The following is a 23,756-nucleotide window of genomic DNA, read 5'->3' on the forward strand; positions in this document are numbered from 1 at the left end:
AAAAATTCAATAAAATGTTTTAATGTCTGTAATTTTTTATATACATAATTTGCTTTCAGACTGCACTTCAAATGTGCAAAAGCATACACTCTGACAGCACCAGAAAAAAACAATAAGGTTAACAGTTTTTACCTGATTTGTCACATTGTGTTAAACACAATGAGCTTCACAAAAAACAGAACATGGAATCTAGAAGCATCCTCAGTTATATGCTAACACTTGATTGTAGTACTCTGACTCAACAAAATAAATAGAAATCCAACATAGTCTTCACAATTAATTTACTAGTCTCTTCAAGACTGTATTTTCTTTCCAGTGTTTTGGTCTCCTGCTATATATGTAGAAATACACTTTGGGGTAATTAAATTTACAGAAAGCCAAAGCCAAATAAAAATTAGTTATGCTGGATAAAAATCAGGGGCTTATAAAAAATAAGATTTTATACATTTTGAAAGAGTTCTCCATTAAAGAATAAATCAGAGTTGTTTGCTAGGATTTTCCATGAAACTTGCTGCCCTGGCCTCTGTCAGATACTGCTGTAAAAAGTGTAAGTACAGCCTTAATAAAATACATATAAGGCAATTGCAAAATTAAGTTTTAATTAAATACAAAGTGCCCTTCAGTTTTACTTAGTAATATCAATAAATACTAACTACTGTAGTTGTGCAATACAAGACCTGGAAGGACTTTATAAAAAAACTATGCTATTTCACATGATCAAGCATCAATAAAGCATCTTTGACAGCAGAATTAACTCTTCATCCTACATTCCTGGAAATATTAATGTATGTAAAAAAAGGCACATCTTTCACTGAACAGAATCAGCAACTTAGACTAGAGTTCTGCTAATGCAATCTATGACGTCTCTATAGAAGCCTGACACCTCCAAAAGGAAAATATTCAATTTGTTTCTTTTGCTTCAGTGTTGTATATGCCTTGGAAGAAATGAATATTCTAGCTGATTAATGAACCATTAAATAATTGATATGTTTATTTAAGGGTAAGAACCAAGAAAAATGACGGGAAAAACATTTTCCTGCCACACACAAATAATGCAAACAGACATGTTAAACAGCTCATCATCTCAAAAGAGAATACAATTATTCTCTAGAATGCATGATCATTCTCATGTTCAGGGCAAGTTTCTATTTTGGAAGTTCTAAAGTGAGAAAAGAAGATTGGCAATATTGATTATGTTATCTTCTACAAGACAAGTAACACTGAAATGTTTCAGAATACAGTCTTGAACAGAACTTACAAGACGTGGTTAAAACATGCATGTGAATAATGAAGATTTCTGTTCAGATTTCTGGTGCTACAAATTCTTCAGCTTGCTGAGGACCATACCTGGGCTGATGATTAAGATACATCCTCACATTAGAATAATTATAAAATGAACAGCAGCCTGGTCATGTTTCCAACAGTCATTGCCTTGAACGAATTAAAAAGACAAATGGGTGCATTTGCCAGATTCATGTGTGTATATATTAATCACAGCAAGATGTAACGCAGACAAATGGGGGGAAATAGCACTAGTGATAACAGTAACTTTTAAGTTAAGAGTTCCAGTTCAGCTGCACACTAACTGTAGCAACTGTCCAATAGTTTCATTTCAGCAAACACCACCCAACAACAAAAAGGGGTGGCTGAAGGATTTTATAAGCAAAGGTTCTTTATTTTCTTTACATTAATTCTCCCGATTAAACTCCACTTCCCATTTTGAAGGCTGAATTCATTCATTCCTGTTACTTATTACAATTTCACCTCCAATTATTCTTTAAAATGTAGCCAATCTTTGCTAGAATACCTCTCCGCTAGAACACTAATCAGGATACACTGTCCAACCTTAGTTTTAGCTTTTAGAAGAATATCATATTCTTCATTATTGGCCTAACGATGCAATTTTTAGCAAGCATAATCGGTTTTTTTATTTATTTGACAGCATATCATGGACACCAGAGTAATAAAATACATGAAACATGACTGAAATCCCAAAGCACAGTTCTTTTAAATGAGGGAAAACCTAGAACTTTTTGTAACATTCAATTACTGTGTTACTTTTGTAGTAGCTTTAAATTGGTGCGTAACCAAACGTTCAAAAACTAACAAAAATGACCTTTTGACAAACTATAAAGTTTGTTTCTTTGTGGGGAATCTATTCAGCTGCTTTATTGAACAACTGTTCAGAATAACTATAAAGATGCCTACAATGAGAAGGATGTAGATTGAATTGGTGTCTATTCTGGAATAAACTAGTTGGCAATATACACCAGCAGGCTTTGGGGTTGTTATGCAATATGCACTTAATCTAGAAATGGAGACTGAAAAAAATGGGGTATATTCTAAAAATATTCCTAAAATGTAGTTAAGCCAAAGTCATAGAAATTATATATCTATATAAAATGTAAGTTTGCATTTCCCAAGATAATTTTATTTTTATTTTTGGCAATGAAATCCCAGACCTACAAGGCAAACTCATCATTTGGTCCCATTTCTTATTGAAATAATTTCTAAATGACATGAAGTAGCTCAATTCTATCTTCTGCACAGCAGGATAGGAAAACATCAGGCAGTGGACTGACTCTTATCAGCTCAAGGAAGACTTCAAACACATGGGAATAGATACAGGGTTTCCCAAGGCCCCACTCTACTGAATTCAAGAAGCCAGAGAAACAACCTTATATTACTAGAACCAGCAAGTTAGCTTTGCAAGGGGAGGCAGGATGAGATTTCTGTTGGCATGTATGATGCGGTTTTCTTTTCTTCGTGCCAGACACTGCTGTCTGTTTATTCCACAACAGCTACTTCTAGGGATAGGTTCAGTCTATTAGTTTTCGAAGACAATGCTCATGACCTTTCATGATAACATTGCTTTTTCAAATAATCTTCTCCAATACAGGTCAATATTGCTTTCAACATCAAGAACAGCAGCGACAATTTTTTAATCTGTGCTTTATCTGAATGGGAAGAATTTAAGAATCTTGACTCAGGACACAAACAACATTATTCCTTTTTAAAGTAAAATGAAGAATGCAGGCTGTCGTACTGGTGTGAGGGCCCACATTTTGCAAGCCAGTGCATAGTCAGTCAGTAGTCTGCTGGCATCCTTGAACTAATTTAGGCAGTAGTAACATTCATTTCCACTTTAATTCCGTCTATATTCTCAATTAGTGCATTTATTTTATAAAAAGGAAGCATTGGCAAATATTAAAAATATGAATTTGTGGGTCAAATTAAAGAACCATATTTCTATATTTCCATTTTCTACTCAAGTTTTTACCCTTTCATATGCAAAGTAAAACTAAAGCTGAAATTTGGAACAAGCAGCAGAATGGGGGGGGGGGGGAATGGAAGAATAACAAGAAAACCATAGCTATGGCAAATTGATTAACGTGTTCTCAGCTTCTTTGCCTGCTTCTTTCGTTTCAATTCCTCTTCTTCACGTCTTAGCTCTTCTAGATCTTCCTGCATTCCAAGCCTCAAGCTGCGGAATAAAGATTTAGTTACACTAAAATCTGAAGATAATTAAACCCAAAACGTAGGAGCACAAAAAATCCCTAGCCAGGAGGAAATCAACATAACCCTCTTACAATTACCCATCACTAGACAGCTTGCAGAAATCTTAGCTAGGTTTAGGATATCCCCTAGAGAAGCCATATTAGAAACTGCCTTACATTTCCAGGGATGCAACAGCACTGGAATATGCTACAATTAGACTGGGAATAGAAAAATAAAAATAAATGGCTCCCATAACATATTGAGACGGCACAAGGTTACAAGCCTACCCAATACTAAAAACATGCTATATAAAGAAAGGCTGGCTAATTGTAATTGCTGCTGCAATTGGCCTGAACAATAATGATATCCCCCAATTAAGAGTATAAATATAGAGAGTTAGAGCAGCTGAAATTTGTATTCACATGTTGCTTTGAAGATGCTACAAGGATCAATAATACCTCCAGACAATCCTATATATGACCAGACAGGAAACCAAACTGATTGCGTTTATATTCTGTTTTTGTACAGTACACTTCCGGAGGTTTAGGCATGTAAGCTTGTTGCAGCGAAACCACAGAACAGGGACGACCAATCTTTTTGGAGCAGTTGGCATTTTACAAATTTCAGGAAAGTCCTGAGGGCACTAGTCACAAAATAGTGCACATGGACAGTGTGGTGTAACACAAAATTAGAGAGAAAACTTAACCCTGACAATCTTATGCTCACTATGGGGAGCCAGCCGATTGTGGAGACCACGCAATACACACAGAATTGCTATGCAATAACAACAGAGGGCATTCCTCTGTACTCGGAAAAATATACAAGGTGGCCACATCACACCCCCCCCCCCCCCACAGAGAAGGTACCTGTACATTTTGCCCAATAACTTTCATTTTAGGAGAGCTAGACATTTGCTTATTTTAAATGAAAACTCAGAGTGGGGGCAGTGGTTTCCCCAGGGGCACCTAATAAAAGCCAATTAGTGCCAGGTTGGCAACCCCTGCCATGGACTGTTTTGCAGCAGCTTAAAGACCTGTTTGAATTACATGTTCCATTCTTCCAATCATTTTGCCTGTGCAAGCATCCCAGCTTGCCAGATGGAACAATACCCCCCATTCTGTTCTAGGGATTCTTCTGACCCTTCCCCAGAGCCAATTTTGAGAGGCCTGTGGGGAGAGGCAGGGGAAAGCACTGTTGCACAAGCAGAGGTCCTTGTGCAGGGCTTCTGCCGACAGAGCTGGTTAGGTAAAAAATGTATTAAGTATTGCAATGAAATACAAGAATTACAGTCTTAGCTTCAATATATGCTAAATAAGTACGCAAAAAACACACAATAGCAGGAATTGGTCCATATAATCATCTTAGCTTCACTGAGTAGAACATTTGTAATGGGACAAAAATCATTGTCTCCATTTGGGCCCAATATTTAAAATTGTTTTCAGGAGATCACTGACTTTCTGAGGAAGCTACAGTCTTTGACAGTCTTCCCAGGGACCATCATTCAAGGAAGCATGGATGCTGAGGCTCTATACACTAACAAAGATGGGTAAGAATCCATCAGGAATATTATCCCAGTTGATCTCTCCACCAAGTTGGTCACATTGTCCTCACTTATTTCAAATTTATGGAGGGCTTTTGGTTTCAGGTTAACAGCACTGTGATGAAAACGTGCAGATCTCCACAGTATGCCAATATATTCATGGCTGACTTTGAATCATTTCCCAAAAAAACCTCCCCTTCACTTGAGGTCACTTCACAGAGACTTCAGCCATTTTGCTCACATTGCTTGCCATGGCTCACAATGATTCCAAACTCATCATTATTTGGAATCACATTCATGGAACTGTTTCTTTTTGATGAATGACCAAAATCTGGGAGAGTGAAGTGGATAGATTCAACTCTGCTTACCTTTTGGCTTCCTCCTTCTGTTGCTCCTTCCAGCTGCTTTCCATGTAACGTAAGGCATAATCACTTTCGTCTTTATATCTGAGAGTAATAGGCAAAATGAAATGCAATATGTTCACTTTTGCTATAATACATAAATGCATGTGTTTCAGAACCAGAATTGTATATGCATTTAAATAAAACAGAAATATGTTTCAAGTAACCTTATAATTATGGTATATGGCTGGACCAAGTCAGTTCCTTTCAGTGCAGGGGTAGGGACCTTTAGTCTCAGTAATCATATGCTTTGGCAAATACAGTACTAGTAAATGAATAGGCTGCATATTGTAGTATATCAGCCCCTTTCTTGCATTTTTTGAGTACATGCACATTCATATTTTTTATCCTCGATTATAGTTGACAGAAACCACTGAGAACTTTTGCTCAAACTCTGTTTTCTTAAGGAGCTCCTGATTAATTTCAAAAGTACTCAAGCAGACTAAATTATGAAACTGTATCGGGGAAAACTTTATTTATGCACCTTACATGAATGTTATAGAGGCTGTCATAACTACACAATGGTATAAAATGATACAATTTTTTTTTTCTCACCTAGCCCGATCATAGCCAAATATCTCTTTAATATGTCTAGAGATTTCTTCCTGGGACTCTCCTTCATCATCTATGAAGTCCTCCATTTCAGAATCGTATTCATCTTCATCGTCTTCATATTGCCTTTTACTAGTAATAGGTGGAAGAGATGGTCTTGGAAAACCTAAGGGGTGAAATTCAGACATGTAATACACACTTCCAAACCCGCTGCAACATTTATTTTTGTGCTGCATTAGTTTTTCACTAGCTAATACAGTCACTTCATGAGGCTTTACATGGGTTGCATTCTGGGCAGCTATTGGTGTAATGCAGGGGCAGATTAACTTTTGGCCCTCCAAATGCTGCTGGACTACAAGTTCCATCATTTCTGATTGCTGGCCATGGCTGACGGGGGCTGATGTGAGTTCATCATCATCTGAAGGCACACAAGTTAGTCATCCCCGCTACCCAGCATTTAAGTAACAAATTTAGTTGGATCACTGTAAATGGCTTGGCAAAAAGAAATGTTCTTTTCAAATGCGGGGGCGTATTACATCAACACAACAAATCTACTCTTGGAATACAAATCTGAAATCCTCCTCATAATAAGAATACTAAATGGTGTGTGTTTACTAGGCCTATTGCTTCAAGCGTTATTAGGTAGCTTATTATGTACCAGACAGATTATTATGTACCAGACGCAAAGACATAGAGTCCGGCTGGACCAGGCTAAAGGCCCAACTGGTCCAACATCCTGTTCTCACAGTGACCAACCAGATGCTTATAGAAAGTTTGCAAGCAGGACCTGAGTGCAACCGAACTCTCCTCACTTGTGATTCTCAGCAACTGGGATTCAGACTTCCAACAGTGGTGGTAGAACATCATGGCAAGCCCTATCCTCCATTAATGCTTCCAGTTCACTTTTCAACATATCTAAGATGGTGGCCATCACATCTTATAGAAATGAATTTCATAGTTAAACTACCGGTATGTGCTGTATGCAGTAGTTCTCTTTTATCTGTCCTGAATCTTCCAACATTCAGGTTAGTTGAATTGTCCAGTATTATTTGGGGGGAGGGGATAATTCCCATGCAGTTTCTCTACACTAGAACACAAAATCTGCACTTAATTCCATCTGCTTGACATGTTAGGCCCAGATTTGGAAAAGCAGGGCAAGGCGAAGATTGATTTGTGCTTAGCAGCAAAGCGTTATCTGTGTACATCTACAGCATTCCAGCACCATCTCCCTCTCCGAAATGGTTGACATCGCTTCTTCATACAGTACAAGCACTGGAGTTGCAGCAAGCTAATCTAGAATAAGAGAACCTTTGTTATGGGAGAGTAAGGGCTACTGACTGCTGCAAAGATTAAGTTGAAATCCTGTCTGCCTTGGCAAAGGAGTGCTCCAAGAAAAATAAAGCTCAACTCTGCCCTCCCCCAACTGGAGTGATTCCTGTGCTTCAGATCAAGGGAGCTTCTTACCCTTAAATCAATCATGGAATTATATCTTTGTCACAATATCTTTGTTACAGCCTTTCCTGCTCACACTGAATTTGCTTGAACTTGTAGAAGCCAGAAATCACATAAATGTACGTGACGTTAACAAGACCATAAAATTTATCTAAGGTTTCCTACACTCTACCATACGTATGTTTGTGAGGAGCAATCAAATCTGCAAAGTAGTTTTAAAAACAGTCCATGCTTTGCTTTGCTTTTTTTGTTTACAAAGTTCATGGTAGAATGAGATCCTATACAAATTCTCGGAGTACTGTACTACCACTGAACTCAATGGAACTCACATTCAACTAACATGCACTAGATTGGAAGATATGCAACTCCAAGTCCCAACAGATACAGTGAGACAACAAATGTATGAATGAAACAAAGAGTACATATCAAATTATTCATAAACTCAAACTTTAAAGATACCTTGTGGGGGGATCCTGGGTCTTTGCTGTGGAAATGGCCTCATCCCATTCATTTGTCCGCTACCTTGTCGTGGTACCAGATTTTTAGAAGAGATCGTTTCTGATACAACCGTACACTTTGGTTTCAGAGTTCCAACTGAAGTGGTGTTTGGCCGGCCTGGTCCCAATCCTGAGTTACTACCTCTTGCCGGTCCTGCATTTAGACTATTTGGCCGCCCGGGTCCTATGTTTTGACTACTTCCAGGACGCACTGGTCCTGAACTGTTGCCTGGTCTGCTAGATCCCACACCTAAGTTACTGCCTGGCCGTACAAGTCCCGCACTTGAGCTGCTGCTTCGTTGCCCTGATCCCGAGCCGCCACCTAATCGTCCAGGTCCCATGCCTGAACTATTGCCCTGTGGTCCACGTCCAACAATCAAACTGCTGCTTGGCCGACCTGGACCTGTGCTCAAGCTGCTCTTTGCTCGTGGAAGAGGTCCTCCTGCGCCTGAATTGCGGCTTGCTTGCTTGGAGCTGACATTTTTAACACCTTCATGCTGGGAAGGAGCCACACCAGATGGTTTTGTTTGGCTAGTAGTTTTTTTCAGACCAATTTCTTTAGCAGATGGATGCCTGAGAATTCCATTTGCAGCCGTTTTCAAAGTTGGGGTATGAGAGTTAGGTCCAGATTTCCCACCCCCATTAGATGCTGGTTTAATTTGACTGCTGTTCGATGGGCTTTTCAAAGGGACCTTATGTGTAGGTTTTGCTTTCTCAGAAGGGTTGGGTTTGGAGGCAGATGACAACTTCAAATGCTTTTCATTTAAAGCTGGTCCCTTGGATTTCTTGTCAGTACTACTTTGAGAGGAAAGGCTTCCTTTCGACAAGGAATGTTTGTCCGCTGAATGCTTACTAGGTTTAGCATTTATGAGCTCCTTCTGTGAAAATTCCTTCTTGGAAGAATTTGATATAGTAACCTGTTTTATTTCTTTCCCAACTTTTTTCTCTTTTAGTATAACCCCCTTTTTGTGTTTCCGCTCTAAGTATTCTCGCTCTCTCAGTTCTTCCGCTGTCATGGGTCTTTCCTCTGTCTTTTTCAGAGGAACTTTTATTTCAACTGGCTCATACTGTTTCTTTTCAGCCAGCTTTAAAAGGTCCCTAAAGTTCAGTGTTGGAGGTGCACTTTTGGGAGGCGCCTTTGGTTTCACTGGTGCTTTGGATGGCTTTTCTTCATATTCTTCCAATTCATGCTCCGATTCTGTCTGATCATATTCAAATTGCTCCATTTCATCACCTGTCATGCATTCACCTCCTTCTGTGTTCCCTTCAGAACTGTTTTCACGGCCTTGCCTCTTTTTAGGCTTCTCTTCAACAGGAATGCCATTATAGCCACGGAAATTGTCCTTCGTCCGTGAAGCCATAGCTCTTGCTTTTCGGTCATGCTTCAGTTCTACACGTTTAGCGAGAAGTTCTTCTTTTCTTCTTTTTTCTTCAATGGCTGTAAAAGAAGGAAAGTTCCTATGTAAAATATTTTTTGCGCTTGAAAAATCTTGGGATAAGCTTGAAAAACTGCAATGGCTAGTAAAGGTCATGCTCAGAGTTTACATTCTGACTACAAACTATCTAAGCAATCAAATAGCAGACATGGAACATAAAAGCTACCCTTGGAAATAACACAGCAGAATTTTAATTAAGAGCTCCACTTTAAACACAAGGGCTGACTGAGATCTAAAGAACTGCACAATTAATTCAGCACACCCAGGAGGCTGTGGGTTTGGGTTTCTCAGGCAGCAGCTCCCCACTGAACATGGGCAACTGCTTGCAAAACTGAGGAGGACTTTCAAAGAGCAGTTCTGTCCAGTATCTTCTGGAATTTGTCAAAAAGCCTGTTAAATAAAACTTGCTTTGAAAGAACAAGGTGTCAAAACTATGCACCAATCTCTGTGATGTTGTAGTTTCTAGCTATTGTACAAACTGAGAGGAATTCAACACTCTGATGTTCCAAACAACCCAGCAACATTGATGGAATTCCTGCTTGCCTGATGGAATGATCTCCCCCTCTCCCTGCTCACTGCATGCTGTACTACCCCAGAGATATTGATAGGGAAGGTGGGAAGCCTTGTTGTGCTCGCAGAAGTCCTTGCATTGGCTTCAGTAATCTGAATCCAGTTCTAAATGCAGAACAGAGGGGAGGAAATGAACCAACTTTTAAAGTTTTGCCACTGCTTTCAGAGGATTATAGAAGCCAATGCACATCCAAAAATGAGGGAACTATGGCAACAATATTCAAAAAGAAACAGAAGACAGTTATCACCAAAAATAAGTGACAGTGGCTCTTGGGAGGAGAAAGATAATTTAAAAATATACCCTTTTTCCTTTGTTCCTCTTCTTGCCGCTTGAGGAAAGCTCTCACAGCTGCTGACTGAACACCTTTCACTTTTGGATCCTTTTTGGGAGGGCCTACTGCCAAACTGTATCTTTTCTGAAAAGAGACAAAATGTCAGAACCACACACCAATCTTGAAGGCTCTAGGTTTCTAGCTACTGTACACAACAGGTTGGGGACTTTGGGCAATTTAACAATAAAAGCCTTTTCAGCAATTGATTTCAGCGGTGTTTAAGGTGCTTAGCAGTGGCCACAACCACATGCCACAATACGTCATAAACCATCTTAACACAACATTTTGAATGACATCATCTCAGCCCACTGGCTATGTTGGTTGGAGCTAATGGAAATTGCAGTATAACAATATCAGAAGAGCATAGATATAACACAATACAGGCTATATTTTATTCAAAAAGCTGTCTGAGTGCTTATGCAAGTAAGAGTTTTTGTACTTAATTTGTGATTTATTTGGGGGGAGTGTTTAAACATGGTCAGATTTAATTGTAATTACTTCTTTAGCTGTATAAGAAAAAAAGCTATTTTATGTTATATATATATATATATATATTCCTTCCAGTAGCACCTTAGAGACCAACTAAGTTTGTTATTGGTATGAGCTTTTATGTGATGCACACTTCTTCAGATACCAATCTTCTTTGTATTTGAAGAAGCGTGCATGCACACGAAAGCTCATACCAATAACATACCAAGTTGGTCTCTAAGGTGCTACTGGAAGGATTTTTTTAATTTTGTTTCAACTACGGCAGACCAACATGACTACCTACCTGTAACTGTGTGTGTGTGTGTGTGTGTGGTATGTTTATAATTACCAATTTAGAATATATTGATATTTCTTCTCAATGAAATAAGGAACACTAAAACAAATACTTTAATACAAGACTTTATACAACACATAGCTTGTATGAGGTATAAAAGTCTACTGCAGCTACAAGTTCTCTCCAACAACTCAGTGAACAAGCTAGACAGGCAGTAACATTCCATTCTCATTGTTTGATAAAAGTACCAGCTTTATACAAAGATTTGTCCGCAATGGCGAAAAGCACAGGTCAAACTCTCCTGGTGTGCTTTTTAAAACACTGATTATCCTTTTCTGAGCACCTCCAGATGGCAACTGTAGGGTTGAAAGCTGTAGCAATATGCAAGCTGCAGATGGCTGTTGTTACACAGCATTTAAGCAATAACTGAAATTGAAAACCACAAAAGCCTTTAAAAGTTCATTTTGTAAAACTTGATTACACCCTCCATGCCTTGAAATATTGGTGAAAATGATTCAAAACTATGTTAGCTCCAAAATTAGCATTTATCCCCTCTTTAAAAGAGAGCAGGTGTCTTTTAAAACACTGCTCTCTCCAAACTAAGAGTGAAACCACCACCTGGTTTTTCTTTAAGTTACTTTGACAGAAGTAGGCAGTTGTCATAAGTACAATGAAGAAATCTCACAACCCTGACTGAGCCAGACATTGAAATATGACCCACTCCACAGAGTCGCTGTGAAGCTAAAAAATAAAATAACAAGAATGCAGTAGCCCTTTATTTGAAGATCCCAATGCTATTTATGAAACTACAGCTTAACAAGAAGACAAAATCATGTAGAAATTCTAAATGTTATAATTCAAACTTTGAAAATACTTTATCTTTTTATCTTATACTATCACATTGCCTTTGGCCAGATTCATTCCCTACGCTACACAGACCCTATGTGTTGCTGTTGAACAATAACAAGGACTACTTTTTAAATCAAGTTAATAGATATTTACATACTTGGGTCAGATCTTGAGTTATCTATAGCAACAACTGAGCTATCAGTGGAAGCATTACTAAGCCCAATAGTCACTTCATTTTGAAAACAGCTAATTATTGCTTAGCATGGTTTTCCCTAAGGGAGATGAACTAACAGCTCTATAATTTTAGTGAGACATGATGCAATACATTATTGCTTCTATTTCTCATATAAATGATCATGAATGTGCTTATTCACTATCTAGCAAAGAATAGTTTTAGCCTAAAATCCTTCTTAGCAGTAACATTTCAGTAACTGCTTACTACTTGATAATGGTTTTTAAAGTGTCTCAAATCTGAAATTACCTTCAGGAAAACTTAATACATACATTTTAATAGTCCAATCCTAGTCATGTTTACTCAGATGTAAAATAAGTAAGACTTTCAAAGTTAATGGGCTGGATCCAATGCTTCTCTTCCAATGGAAGATAATTTGAACAGAAAGATTATTTCTGCTGGAGGAACAGACTTCCTGTCAGAGGAAAGGAACCTCTGAATGCTGTTCAATGTTGCCTAGGACCGCAACCACAGGAAAGCAAATGTTAACTAACTCTGCTAGCTTACAGGAAGAGATGAACTTCCCAAAGTCAACAATAAAGATAAAATTGTAGTAAATGCTCAAGATTTTTTTAATCATTTCTGAGCTTTCATTCAGCACAAGCTCTTTAAGAGAAATACACTTTCAGGAATTATATTTCTAAATCAGATGTGGGGAACCTGTGGCCCTCCAGATATTCATGGAATACAATTCCTACCATCTCGAACACTGGTTATGTTGGCTGGGTCAGATAGGAGGATGAGTCCAATAACACCTGGAAAGCCACAGGTGCCCCACCCCTGTTCTGAATTGTGATTCCTTTTCATTGATTAAATCACTTTTCCCATGAAGAGATCATGATCCACACACACTGGCAATACACATTTAATAAAACATGAACTTTACTGATAGCAAAATAAAAAAAATCCTTCCAGTAGCACCTTTAAGACCAACTAAGTTAGTTCTTGGTATGAGCTTTCGTGTGCAAGCACACTTCTTCAGATACACTGAAACAGAAGTTGCCAGATCCTTCTATATAGTGAGAAGGTGGGGAGGGGTATTACTCAGAAGGGTGGTGGGAATGGGAGATAGGCAGATAGCTGGGATGAGCCTGCTGACGACTCTTAACGACTGTAATGGGTCTTACAGGAAAAGGCAAGGGGTGAGAAGGTGAGAAATGGCTTAGTCATGTATAATGGGATAAGAATCCAATGTCTTTGTTCAAACCAGGTTTCTCCATGGTTTTAAGTTTGGTAATGAGTTGCAATTCAGCAGCTTCTCTTTCCAGTCTATTTCTGAAATTCCTTTGTAGTAAAACAGCTACTTTGAGATCTTGTATAGAATGTCCTGGGAGATTAAAGTGTTCTCCTACTGGTTTCTCTGTTTTGTGATTCTTGATGTCAGATTTATGTCCATTTATTCTTTGGCGTAAGGTTTGGCCTGTTTGTCCAATATAGAGAGCTGAAGGACACTGTTGGCATTTGATGCCATACACAATGTTAGATGATGAGCAATTGAATAGTCCCGAGATGGTATGTGTGATGTTGTTGGGGCCAGTAATGGTGTTGTCCGGGTGTATGTGGCAGCAAAGCTGGCATCTGGGTTTATTGCAGGCTCTGGTGCCAGTGTCCGTGTTAAGTCTGGTTGTAGTATTATTGTGGGTTAGGAGTTGTTTAAGATTGGGTGGCTGTCTGTAGGCAATGAAAGGTCTTCCTCCCAGAGCTTGAGAAAGAGAACTGTCATTGTCCAGGAGAGGTTGTAGATCTCTGATGATGTGTTGTACAGTTTTAACTTGGGAGCTGTATGTGATGACTAGAGGTGTTCTGTTATCTCCCAGGACATTCTATACAAGATCTCAAAGTAGCTGTTTTACTACAAAGGAATTTCAGAAATAGACTGGAAAGAGAAGCTGCTGAATTGCAACTCATTACCAAACTTAAAACCATGGAGAAACCTGGTTTGAACAAAGACATTGGATTCTTATCCCATTATACATGACTAAGCCATTTCTCACCTTCTCACCCCTTGCCTTTTCCTGTAAGACCCATTACAGTCGTTAAGAGTCGTCAGCAGGCTCATCCCAGCTATCTGCCTATCTCCCATTCCCACCACCCTTCTGAGTAATACCCCTCCCCACCTTCTCACTATATAGAAGGATCTGGCAACTTCTGTTTCAGTGTATCTGAAGAAGTGTGCTTGCACACGAAAGCTCATACCAAGAACTAACTTAGTTGGTCTTAAAGGTGCTACTGGAAGGATTTTTTTTATTTTGATTATGGCAGACCAACACGGCTACCTATCTGTAACTTTACTGATAGCTTCTTCAAAACATATAATATGTTCTCTTGAAAGCGAAAACTCCATTTACTTGTCCTATTTGGAATCTATACGGTAGTTTCTTGCTTTCATTAAATCTCTTTTAGTAGCTTAGACTCCATTTTCCTGATATATTGTAGCCTAGCAAAAGCTGCATGAACTTTTACTAACCCTTCTCGTTAGGAAAAAAAACTCACTTGCTTTTAGGAAGGAACAAGCAGCAGCCAGTGTCCTGACACTGAAAGAATTCAAGGAGGTCAATTGCCATAGCAATGCTGAAGGGAGACTGGCTAGGCAGAACGATTGCAATTAATATTATATCAATATATAAGAATGGATGTATTAATCACAAAATAAATGAAAGCAGATGTTGGTGGACAGCTAATAAATAAGGTAATTAATACAGATGGACATTGATGAATATTGTTATAATGAGAAGGTTGGGGAGGGCTCAAGGTATCTAAGAGATTTCTGACCGGTTTAGACAACAGTGGGATGTAACTATTATAGAAAGTTTTATTGCAGCCACATGATTGGCTAATAGTGATCAAACATGTAGCACAGAAGTATATAAGAATGCTTTCTGTATCAAGTTGCAGTCATTCCTTGATTTCTAGGGGACTGTCCCCATGCCTAGTTTCACCTGAAGCCTATTTTGCATAGAACTGTAGAGTCAGAAGGGACCCTGAGGGGCATCTATTTCTTTGTTTTGTGTCAGGGTTCCCAAGAAGAACACCAATTTCTCTCTTTCTCTGACAACCAACCCTTCGCACTTGCAGCTGTCCTTTCATCTAGTAAATGTTGAAATCTGTATTGTATTCAGGAGCACTTACAAGACTCAAATTTCTATTTCATCTATTTTAAATTGAAGAGCGGCCCAAACTTTCAGATTACTAAAACAGAAGAAGGCATTGCTGAAAATGAACTATTCATAAAAGATTTATGTGAAAAGAGACCTGAAAGCATCTGTGACATGGCTGTCAAACCTGTGACTCTCTAAGCAATGGGACTCCACACTCCCATCAGCCTGGCTAATGATGGAAGTTGTGGCCCAACAAGACTTGAAAGGCCACAGGTTATCCACCTCTGATCTAGAAGAGCAGTCTCCAGCTGGCGGGGGGGGGGGAATGTTATGGCTAAAAAAATATACAACCTATATACAACCTACTTTGAAAACTGAAGGTCAAGTATAAGAATTGGAATGGTGGTTTTTTTGGTTGTATGGAGAAGTTAAAAGAAACTTTTTTTTACAAGTGTAGTAGACATGCATATTGAACAGCTATTTGGTGCAACTGTGCTAAGGGTGTCCAGGATATATTTGCTGCCCGGCCTTTTTTCTGTATCCAGTTTTTGTCTAAGACTGCAATCCTATGAGCACTTACTTGACAGTAGGCCCCACTGATTTAAGTGGAATTTATTTCAAAGTAAGCATGCATTGATTTGCCTGCAAGGCATTTAAATTAGAATTGCTAATACATCATCTTTCCTACGTCAGCAAAGATTATAGCTGCACACTATTTGAGGAAACCACAGCAACCCAGCACTGGTAAAGGTTTGGGACATTAGAATAAATATTTCAACTGACCCTATTAATGAGATACAAAGAGAAGAACGTTTTTTCGTTAGACTGAGACTTGCGTGTTTTCCTGGAGAATTAAAATCAAGACATGGACTAAATAAAAAGACCTGCAATAGGCATTTAAATCATCATGCTGTCTACTCATAGAAAATATACCTTGGGCTTGGTCCATCCCCTGAGGATGTAGCATCACATAAAAGTCTCCAAAGGTTATAACAAAGCCCTGTTCCCTCCATCCTCCACAGCATATAATGGGGCTGTCACCATGCCAGTCCAGTAACTCCAAAATCTCTAGCCAGTCCTCTCTGTCCCACTCCACTTGACCAAGGAAGAGTGATGAAGGGACAATGGTCTGCTCCCTCTAACTCCATAGGGAGAACAGAGCTCTGTTATGCTCTAGTCTAGGGCAGGCTCCCTCAAACAGAAGGCTGGGTGCATACCAGTGGGTCTTGGGCCACTCTGAGGTTGGCCTCAGTGCCACAGCCTGTCCAGAGCCTCCTCAAATACCTGCCCAGTCTCCTAACCATGTGATAAGACTTTTGATTGGACCAATGACTATATCAGCAACTTCTTGCACTCTGGTGTCCAGGAAACAAGCTGAGAGAGAGAGAGAGAAGCGAGGCAATCCCTCCCTTCTCTGAGAGGAAAGGACCAGGGTAAGCATTGATGGAAATTAGAAATGGAAATAAAAGTTTCATTTTTATGGTAATAAATAAATGAACTAATAATACATAAACTAGGAAAAGAAAAGAAGAGGATGAGAGAAGCTGATATAAAAGGTGTGAATATAAAAGGATCAGGAAGCTGGGATAAAAAATATTGGGAGTTTGGCATGGAGGGAAGGGAATACAGCAGATGGTTACAAACACTTTGAGAGGCATTGGTGGGGGGCCGGAAGGGAAAAATATAAATGAACAGGCCTTCTCTACTTACAGCCCCTGGATAAGCACACTTTGCTTAAAATGGGGAGGCTGAGCAAATGTATGTACTTAGCCTGAGGAAAGCTGAGCTATGAAACTCCCTGCCACAAGGAAAATACTGTGGCAAATAATTTGGTAATTTCTGAAGGTGGATCAGATATCAGTAGAAAGTGATGTCAGTAACCGCCAGCTGGTTATGCCAAACTCTGCCTCTGTCTGCCACCACTGTGTTACTGGCTCTACATCTGAACCACCATTTTGTGATTAGTGGATCTCAGTGTAATTTGAAGCCATCTCCAGAGGGCCCTGAGGATAAAAAGCCTGAGAACCTCTGACAAATAGGAAATCCTTCATGCACACTACTATGCCCATGGTGCACTGGACCAAGCTTAATCTATTCTATTTAATGCTGCATTGGATTAATTATATGAGTAGAGGGAGAGAGAAAGAAAAAATTAAAGGCACTGTCTCTTACCAGAATTTTACCAACAGCTTCCAAAAGATTATCATGACCCAGTATTTGAGAAAATATTTGATACCAAATGTTAAGATACTAAAAAAGGTGGCATAACTCTCAGGATATTCTTCCCAACATGCTTCTTCAGGAAAAGGAAGAAAGAAAATGTCAATACAGTGGTACCTCTGGTTACAAACGGAATTCGTTCCGGAGGTCCATTCTTAAGCTGAAACCGTTCTTATCCGTGACTTCCGCTCGCATCCTGGGGCAAAGTTTGCAACCAGGAGCAACTGCTTCCGGGTTAGCGGAGCTCGTACCCGAAGCATGGGTAACCAGGAGCGTTCATAGCCAGAAGTACCACTGTAAGCTCCTTTGTAACCCAGTAGCTACCTACCCTTAACAAATGCTACATAATACTAATATTATGTTGCCAGTTTTTGTAACACCTGAAGCTTTTTTTTAATAAACGTTGCTTTATCAAATATCTTACACCTTTTACCAGAAGAACATGCAATGATCACCATGATCCTAAGAACTCTTTCATTTAGTACTTCCTTGCTAACTGTAATTCTCATACAGCCATTCAATGATACAACAAATCTAGATATCCATTTGTAGGCATGCTTAGGCTGGCTTTTGCTGCTGTTGTTACACCCAGAAAACCCTGCTGCACATCTTCAAAGCCTGGAGAAGCTCGCTTAGAAAGTATAAGCCAGATAAATCCCTTTAAGAATTGAAGTTGGTATAAAGAGGAGTGGGATATAGCTATTAATGATAAATTAACATGTGCCATTAAGGTAAGATGGGAAATATGCAGGAGAAAGGATTTTGAGGAGATATGGAGGGTGTTTGTAGAATTTGTACTGTTCAAACAGAAAGGGGTCAAACCATCGTAAGAGGTGTTGAAATTTTGGGAGGTTGTATAGCTACAATGGAATAATCTCGGTGGTGGGATGCACATTTCTATTTATGATTATTACTTTGTCAAAATAATTTTAAAAAAGAAAAAGAAGTGATGGGGTCGGCATCCAAAAAGTTCCCCGTACCCTCACATCCTGCTTGGACATTGTACAACCTCAATGCAAACATTAGCCCTACGTTTTTAGGCCAAGCTTCAGATCAACTGCAAAACGATTTTAAGGTTAGCAACCTAGCATATGTAGAGGTAACTGCAAACCAACTTTTTGGTCTCGTTTTCTAAAGTTTTAAAGTTATTTTTTGCGATTAAAAAAAAAAGGAAAGGGTCGGGATTTGAAGTCAAGTGTTCGCTATCCGGAAAAAAGGAAAAGAAAAAAGCAGCAGCAGCAGCAGCTTTTGAACAAAGGCATCTTTATGTGACTCAAGCGAGAAATGCATTTGATAAAAGCATCCCCCCCCCCCGCGCCGGTGACACCTCGCCGAACAGGCTCCTCTCGCCGGGCGCCGGCAGCTGAGCGAGCAACAGATTAGCAACACAAAAGCTGAGCAAGTAGCGCGCACGGAAAACCCGGGATGTACGCGCGGCTGGGAGCGAGAGAGACCGAAAGAAGAGCCCGAGAAGACTCGACTCAGAAGAAAGTCCGCTTCGAGGAGAGCAAAGAGAGAGGGACCCAGAAGGGAAGCGGCGGGCCGCAGCCGCTTCGGCGAGAGGCGGTCGCCGTCGGCTCTTCCCCGCCGCCAACGCTCCCTCGCGCCCCCGCCAGCCCTCACCGGCACTGCGCTCAGCCCCTGCTGCTCCGACGCCACCATCAGGATATCGCGGAACTCCATCCTGGGCTCCGTGGCCCTTTCGCCCCCGGAGAGGGGCGCCGCCGCTCAGCCTCGCTGCTGCTCCTGCCGCCCCTCGAGAGGACCTTCTCCCTCCCTCCCTCCTTCCCTCGCCCAGCTGACGAAAAAAGTTCCTCACGGACGCCTCCCTCCCCCTCCTTCCCTGCCTCCCTCCTTCCTCACTTCCGGCCCCGAAGCTCCTCTTCCCACCTCTTATATCACCTCGTAAGCGTCAACCAGTTTTTTTTTTGTTTGAATGAGCGTGAGGTCACTTCCGCCACTCCGCTCCATGCGGAAGCACGTAGGCGCCCTTCTTCTTCCGGAGAGGACGTGTTCCGACGCGCCACGTGACATGAACAGCGCAGACAGGGGGTTGCTCGCCACGTGTCTGTGCAGCAGAGCGGTGGGGTTTTATCTCGGGTTTAAAATGCTGTGTTAGTTCGGTCCTCTGCCGGAGAAGGATTCGGGTTTTGTTTTTGTTGTTTTTCTCCCGAGAGTGGTTTTTTTTTTTGAGGTGGGATGGGGGTACCTGCTGGGCTGACAAGGTGAGTTTCTTTCAGTGGCCCTCTCATTTTGCATCTGTACTTCATTGATTGTTATTGCTTGGGGTGGATCCTGCTGCTTTTCTTGCATTCACTCATTCATTCGCTGCGGCTTCTGCTTTTACCGCCGCCAATCATTCGAGCTGGTAAAGTGCTACAAAAAGGCTGGGGTGCGGGTGACAAGTGTGGCGTCTGTTTGCCATATGTACCCCATAGTGGAAGAACCCTGGCATCTTTAGGTAGGGCTGGGAAAGACTGCTGACTGAAACCCTGGAGAGAAGTTGATAGCTATGAGCTAGAATGCTAGATCAACCAAAGGGTTTGACTCTGCTTCAGGCCACTGCTTACATTCTTGGTGTGCGTTTACTCAGAAGTAAATCCCATTTCATTGCATGGGTTTACTTCCAAAGGAGAGGTCTGCAAAATTGTAGTCTTCCCAGTTGTTATAGGAATTCTAAGGTCTAATATATATAGAATAAATGTACAAGGCAAACACACATGCAGAAGTGCAGTATCTGAAACAGCACAGGAGAGCAATCTTGAAGCCATTTTGACTCCCTCAAATTGACCTCAAATATTTCGCTGCAAGTAGGAAGGAAATGGGAAAAGCTTTCCAGTTGTCTTTGGACTGTAAGGGGCTTACACCTCCCTTTGCAAATACAGTCTGGCCAGTATCTGTTAAGCTGAGCAAACTATCAATATATGTAAGAGATTCAGGAACTAAAGTATTTACCATCACAAAAGAATGGCCATGACTATCCTGACAGACAGGTTTTCTGCTGTAGACCGCCCCCATGTGATGTATGTATGATGTTTTGGGGGGTGGTCTTGAGCTATAGGGGAGGCAATTTCAAAGGTCTATATAAGAGCTTGCACACCATTGTTCGGGGTTCCTCTCCTCCCTCCCTTCATGGGGGGAGTGGGGGACCCTGTTGCAACAGTTTAATAAAGATCATGCTTACTAGCTGCTTTGCTTCTCAATATTCTCTGGTTGGCCTCTGTTATTTTCTCTCTACCGAAAGAGAACCTACATAAGGACTCTATATGGGCTCTTGGATACCCCATAAGGGATAAAGGAGCAGTATTTTTCTTATAACACAGTACTTTGTACAATCAATTATTTTTTCAGCTTGTTTTGGGTCAATACAAAAATGATTTGGTTTGTGGTCATAGCTTCACAACAAAGCTATTTTTCAGTACTAGTACAGAAGTGGATCATGCCAGCATCGTTCTTGCAGCAATAGTAGTTGGCAGTAAACTTTGTAAAGGCACACAATGGTAAATTGACATTGGCATATTGAAACTTTGGTTCAGGTTAGCTTGACCTTGTTGGCAGTCTGGTACTTGTTAAACTCATGGCCTTATGTTCACCTAAGCCAACTAGTTTATGCTGCTCTTGCAAAGGCCTGTGAGACCCCTACAGAATCATCTTTTTAATCCTTCTGTACAGTATGACCACATCTTGGAAGGTAAGGATGGTCGCATGGGGGTGGTTCAGGTATAAGTGTTTTGTGTATACATGCCAGCCCTGGAATGTGACCCCCGCACACAATGTGATCATTTGTGCTGAGTGATGGTCTGCTATGTAGCTGATCCTTTTTGCTATAGCCAGAGTTTCTGACTCCCCCAGCCCCAATAATGTAGCCCTTTCAGTAACCTGGGGGTCAGTTTATAGTCATCAGAATCACGTGATTATTTTGTCCTTGACCATGCCAAATCTGGCTGCAATTTGGGATAGAGGATTACATTCATGCTAAGCATTTTTGGGAGGGTACACAAGCCTAAGATCCACGCACATAACTTTAAATTATGATCCCCATTGCATGTCAGCTCGGCCAAGGAGTCAGTAACTTGAAATTCCATAGTTGTGCATACAGGGCTAGTGATTTGATTACTTCTCTTTGAGACTCTTAGGAGTACCTGTTTTTATTTGTGTTTTATTAGTTGAATTTTCTATTCTGAATTCTGATACAGGTGCTGTCTAAAGCCTTTCTAATACAAATTTTGATTGCAAGGTTGGGGTGACTGATGCAGAGGCAACTCCCCAGCTGAAGTTCAGACGGATAGTAAGTTGTTTTTTCTGTTGCTTCAGCCTTCATTGATCAGCCCTTTTGAAGAGCAAGAGAATGGGTCCCATATGATTTATTTATGTGTTTATTAAATGTACGGTATATTCTGGCCTTCATCTGGGGATCACAGGTGATTTAGAATATAAAGAACATTAAAATACATAACATAAGAACAGTGTGTGTTCGGCTGCACATTGTTTGAATGTCCTCAAATAATAATTGCTTTGTCAGCCAGTCATAATTTTGGGGAATATTCGTTTATCCTTCACAGTTAACAACACTGAAAGAGAGAAAATGGTGAAGACACTTGTGCTTGATGGCAAGTGATGACTGATCCAGAGTACCAGGGACGGGCACAACACACCAATGAAACCACATGTGTGTTTACTCTGCAGTGGAAAATAATATGAATTGCATCTGTTTAATGGTCTTACATGTATTGCATTGCAAGCTATTAATCCAACTGCAATAATCTGTTTCTTACATTTTATTTATTTTATTTTAACTTTGCTTCTGCAGGCAGTCACATAATTGGTGCCAGAGAGTGGGCTCCTGGAGTCCTGGCCAGTTCCATCATCGCTCACTTTGAAGCTCATCCATTTGCCACAGACATTTGGATCTGTTCAAGACAATGGGCAGGCAGCAGTACTTGGAAGATGCAGCGCGGCAGCTGGCAGACACTTGCCCTGCCCAAGCACGGTTTTTACTGTGGACACTCAGCAACAGAGAAGACAAAACCCAAGATTCTGTGAACCGAGTGTGCCATTACTGTTTCCAGTTTCTCCTTCCAGGTAATGTTAGGGTACGTCTGATGCCTAAAAAGAGGGTGACTTCACAGATACAAAAACTACTTAATCGGGAAGCAAAGGGCTACAAACTCAATTTAAAACAAACAAAGCTTTTGAAGAAGTACAAGGAAGCAAAGAATGTTCTGCTGGTTACCTGCAACGCATGTGGGAAAACAACAAGGCATTCTGGGAATAGTAGAGAAGGTTTGGGTAGAAAGGCATCAGCCGGGAAGTCTTCAAACAAAATTACACCTGTCAGCCACCGTAATTCTGGATCCAACAGAGGGACACCCAATTCCAGAACATCATCTGGTCAATCAACACCTCGTTCTTCCTCCAGGACTCAGAGAAACATCAAAGACCACTTCGCACAGCTGAAAAGACTGCTTCATCTTGAAGAAAATAAAAAAAGTAATAAGGGGGACCTCAAAAACTTCTTACTATCACTTTAATAGTTTTGAAATAATTGATGTAACATAATTCCAGCTAATTAAAGGAATGCATCACTTAAAAATAAGCCCGTGGTACTGCATTAACTATAGTTTTTCATGGAGCAAAGTGCTATGAAACTAGAGGTGCAAAGGTCTGGGGAAAAAACTTGGAAAATAGGGGCAGGAACTGCTCCCCCCCCTTCTTTCCAAAGCCTTTTTCTTGTAAAAAGATTATGGAATGTTTTCTTTTTGAATGATGACTAAAACGTTTAAGAAGAGCTGTTTGTATATTTACTCCCCCCACATGATTTCCCAAAACTATAACAGGAAGACTTATGCAAGAATATGTACAGTATCGGATCATTACAGTTCTTGCAAGTCCTGAGTTGAAGACTGAGCCTATGGGTGCATCTGCACCGTTGCTTAAATCAAGTGGGAAGCAAAACTAACTGCTTAATTAGTTTTGTTTCCCACTTGTTCCATCATTATTCTCAGGAAACCTTTAATGTTCTAATGAAAGGGTGACATCTCAATTTTCTTTTAGCTTACAATATGCCTTTTCACTAACCAAATGCTCTTAAGAAAATGTTATGGTGGCACCAGGAGACACCCCAGGTTTTCGCTGACCTAGTTTGGTGAATACCACCTCCCTCTTGCCTCCTCTGCTCGCCTCCATATGACTCCAGACCTCATTCTTGCTTCTGGGAGAGTCCCTCTTTATTTCTTAACCCCACTTCCCCACGCTTCATTAGCTTTTTCTGAAAAATCATTGCTGGTACTCCAGCTAGGCAAATAAACAAGCGCAC

The 23,756-nt window shown here is 40.4% G+C and overlaps 2 protein-coding genes across 3 annotated transcripts; one reads left to right on the forward strand and one right to left on the reverse strand.

Annotated features, from left to right (window-relative positions):
• SPTY2D1 (SPT2 chromatin protein domain containing 1) lies at nucleotides 1-19,296 on the reverse strand. The gene is made up of 6 exons (XM_080998857.1): nucleotides 19,064-19,296; nucleotides 10,248-10,362; nucleotides 7,903-9,378; nucleotides 5,995-6,157; nucleotides 5,407-5,484; nucleotides 1-3,484 (listed from the first exon to the last, which is right to left on the reverse strand). Exons 1-6 carry the CDS (start codon nucleotides 19,121-19,123, stop codon nucleotides 3,388-3,390), a joined length of 1,989 nt encoding a protein of 662 aa, XP_080854983.1. The 5' UTR covers nucleotides 19,124-19,296; the 3' UTR covers nucleotides 1-3,387.
• Nucleotides 19,297-19,472: 176 nt separating this feature from the next.
• Nucleotides 19,473-23,226, forward strand: RMP24 (ribonuclease MRP subunit p24). 2 transcript variants are annotated; one of them, XM_080999916.1, is made up of 3 exons: nucleotides 19,473-19,665; nucleotides 21,637-21,728; nucleotides 22,251-23,226. In XM_080999916.1, the coding sequence occupies exon 3, from the start codon at nucleotides 22,363-22,365 to the stop codon at nucleotides 22,969-22,971; it is 609 nt and encodes a 202-aa protein (XP_080856042.1). In that variant the 5' UTR covers nucleotides 19,473-19,665; nucleotides 21,637-21,728; nucleotides 22,251-22,362; the 3' UTR covers nucleotides 22,972-23,226. The 2 variants fall into 2 exon arrangements, with proteins under 2 accessions (XP_080856042.1, XP_080856043.1); XM_080999917.1 differs by lacking the exon at nucleotides 21,637-21,728.
• Nucleotides 23,227-23,756: the final 530 nt, after the last annotated feature.

This window comes from Podarcis pityusensis (assembly GCF_964106645.2).
Source record: "Podarcis pityusensis genome assembly, chromosome: 1".
In the NCBI taxonomy this organism is placed as follows: Eukaryota; Metazoa; Chordata; class Lepidosauria; order Squamata; family Lacertidae; genus Podarcis; species Podarcis pityusensis.

Coding starts and splice junctions, on each gene's coding strand:
- RMP24 (XM_080999916.1), top strand. CDS start 22,363: ATGGGCAGGCAGCAGTACTTGGAAGATGCAGCGCGGCAGCTGGCAGAC.
- SPTY2D1 (XM_080998857.1), bottom strand. CDS start 19,123: ATGGAGTTCCGCGATATCCTGATGGTGGCGTCGGAGCAGCAGGGGCTG. Junction 5,485..5,994: donor TTTGGCTATGATCGGGCTAG/GTGAGAAAAAAA, acceptor TATTACTCTCAG/ATATAAAGACGAAAGTGATT. Junction 3,485..5,406: donor CAGAAGGAGGAAGCCAAAAG/GTAAGCAGAGTT, acceptor TTTATTCCGCAG/CTTGAGGCTTGGAATGCAGG.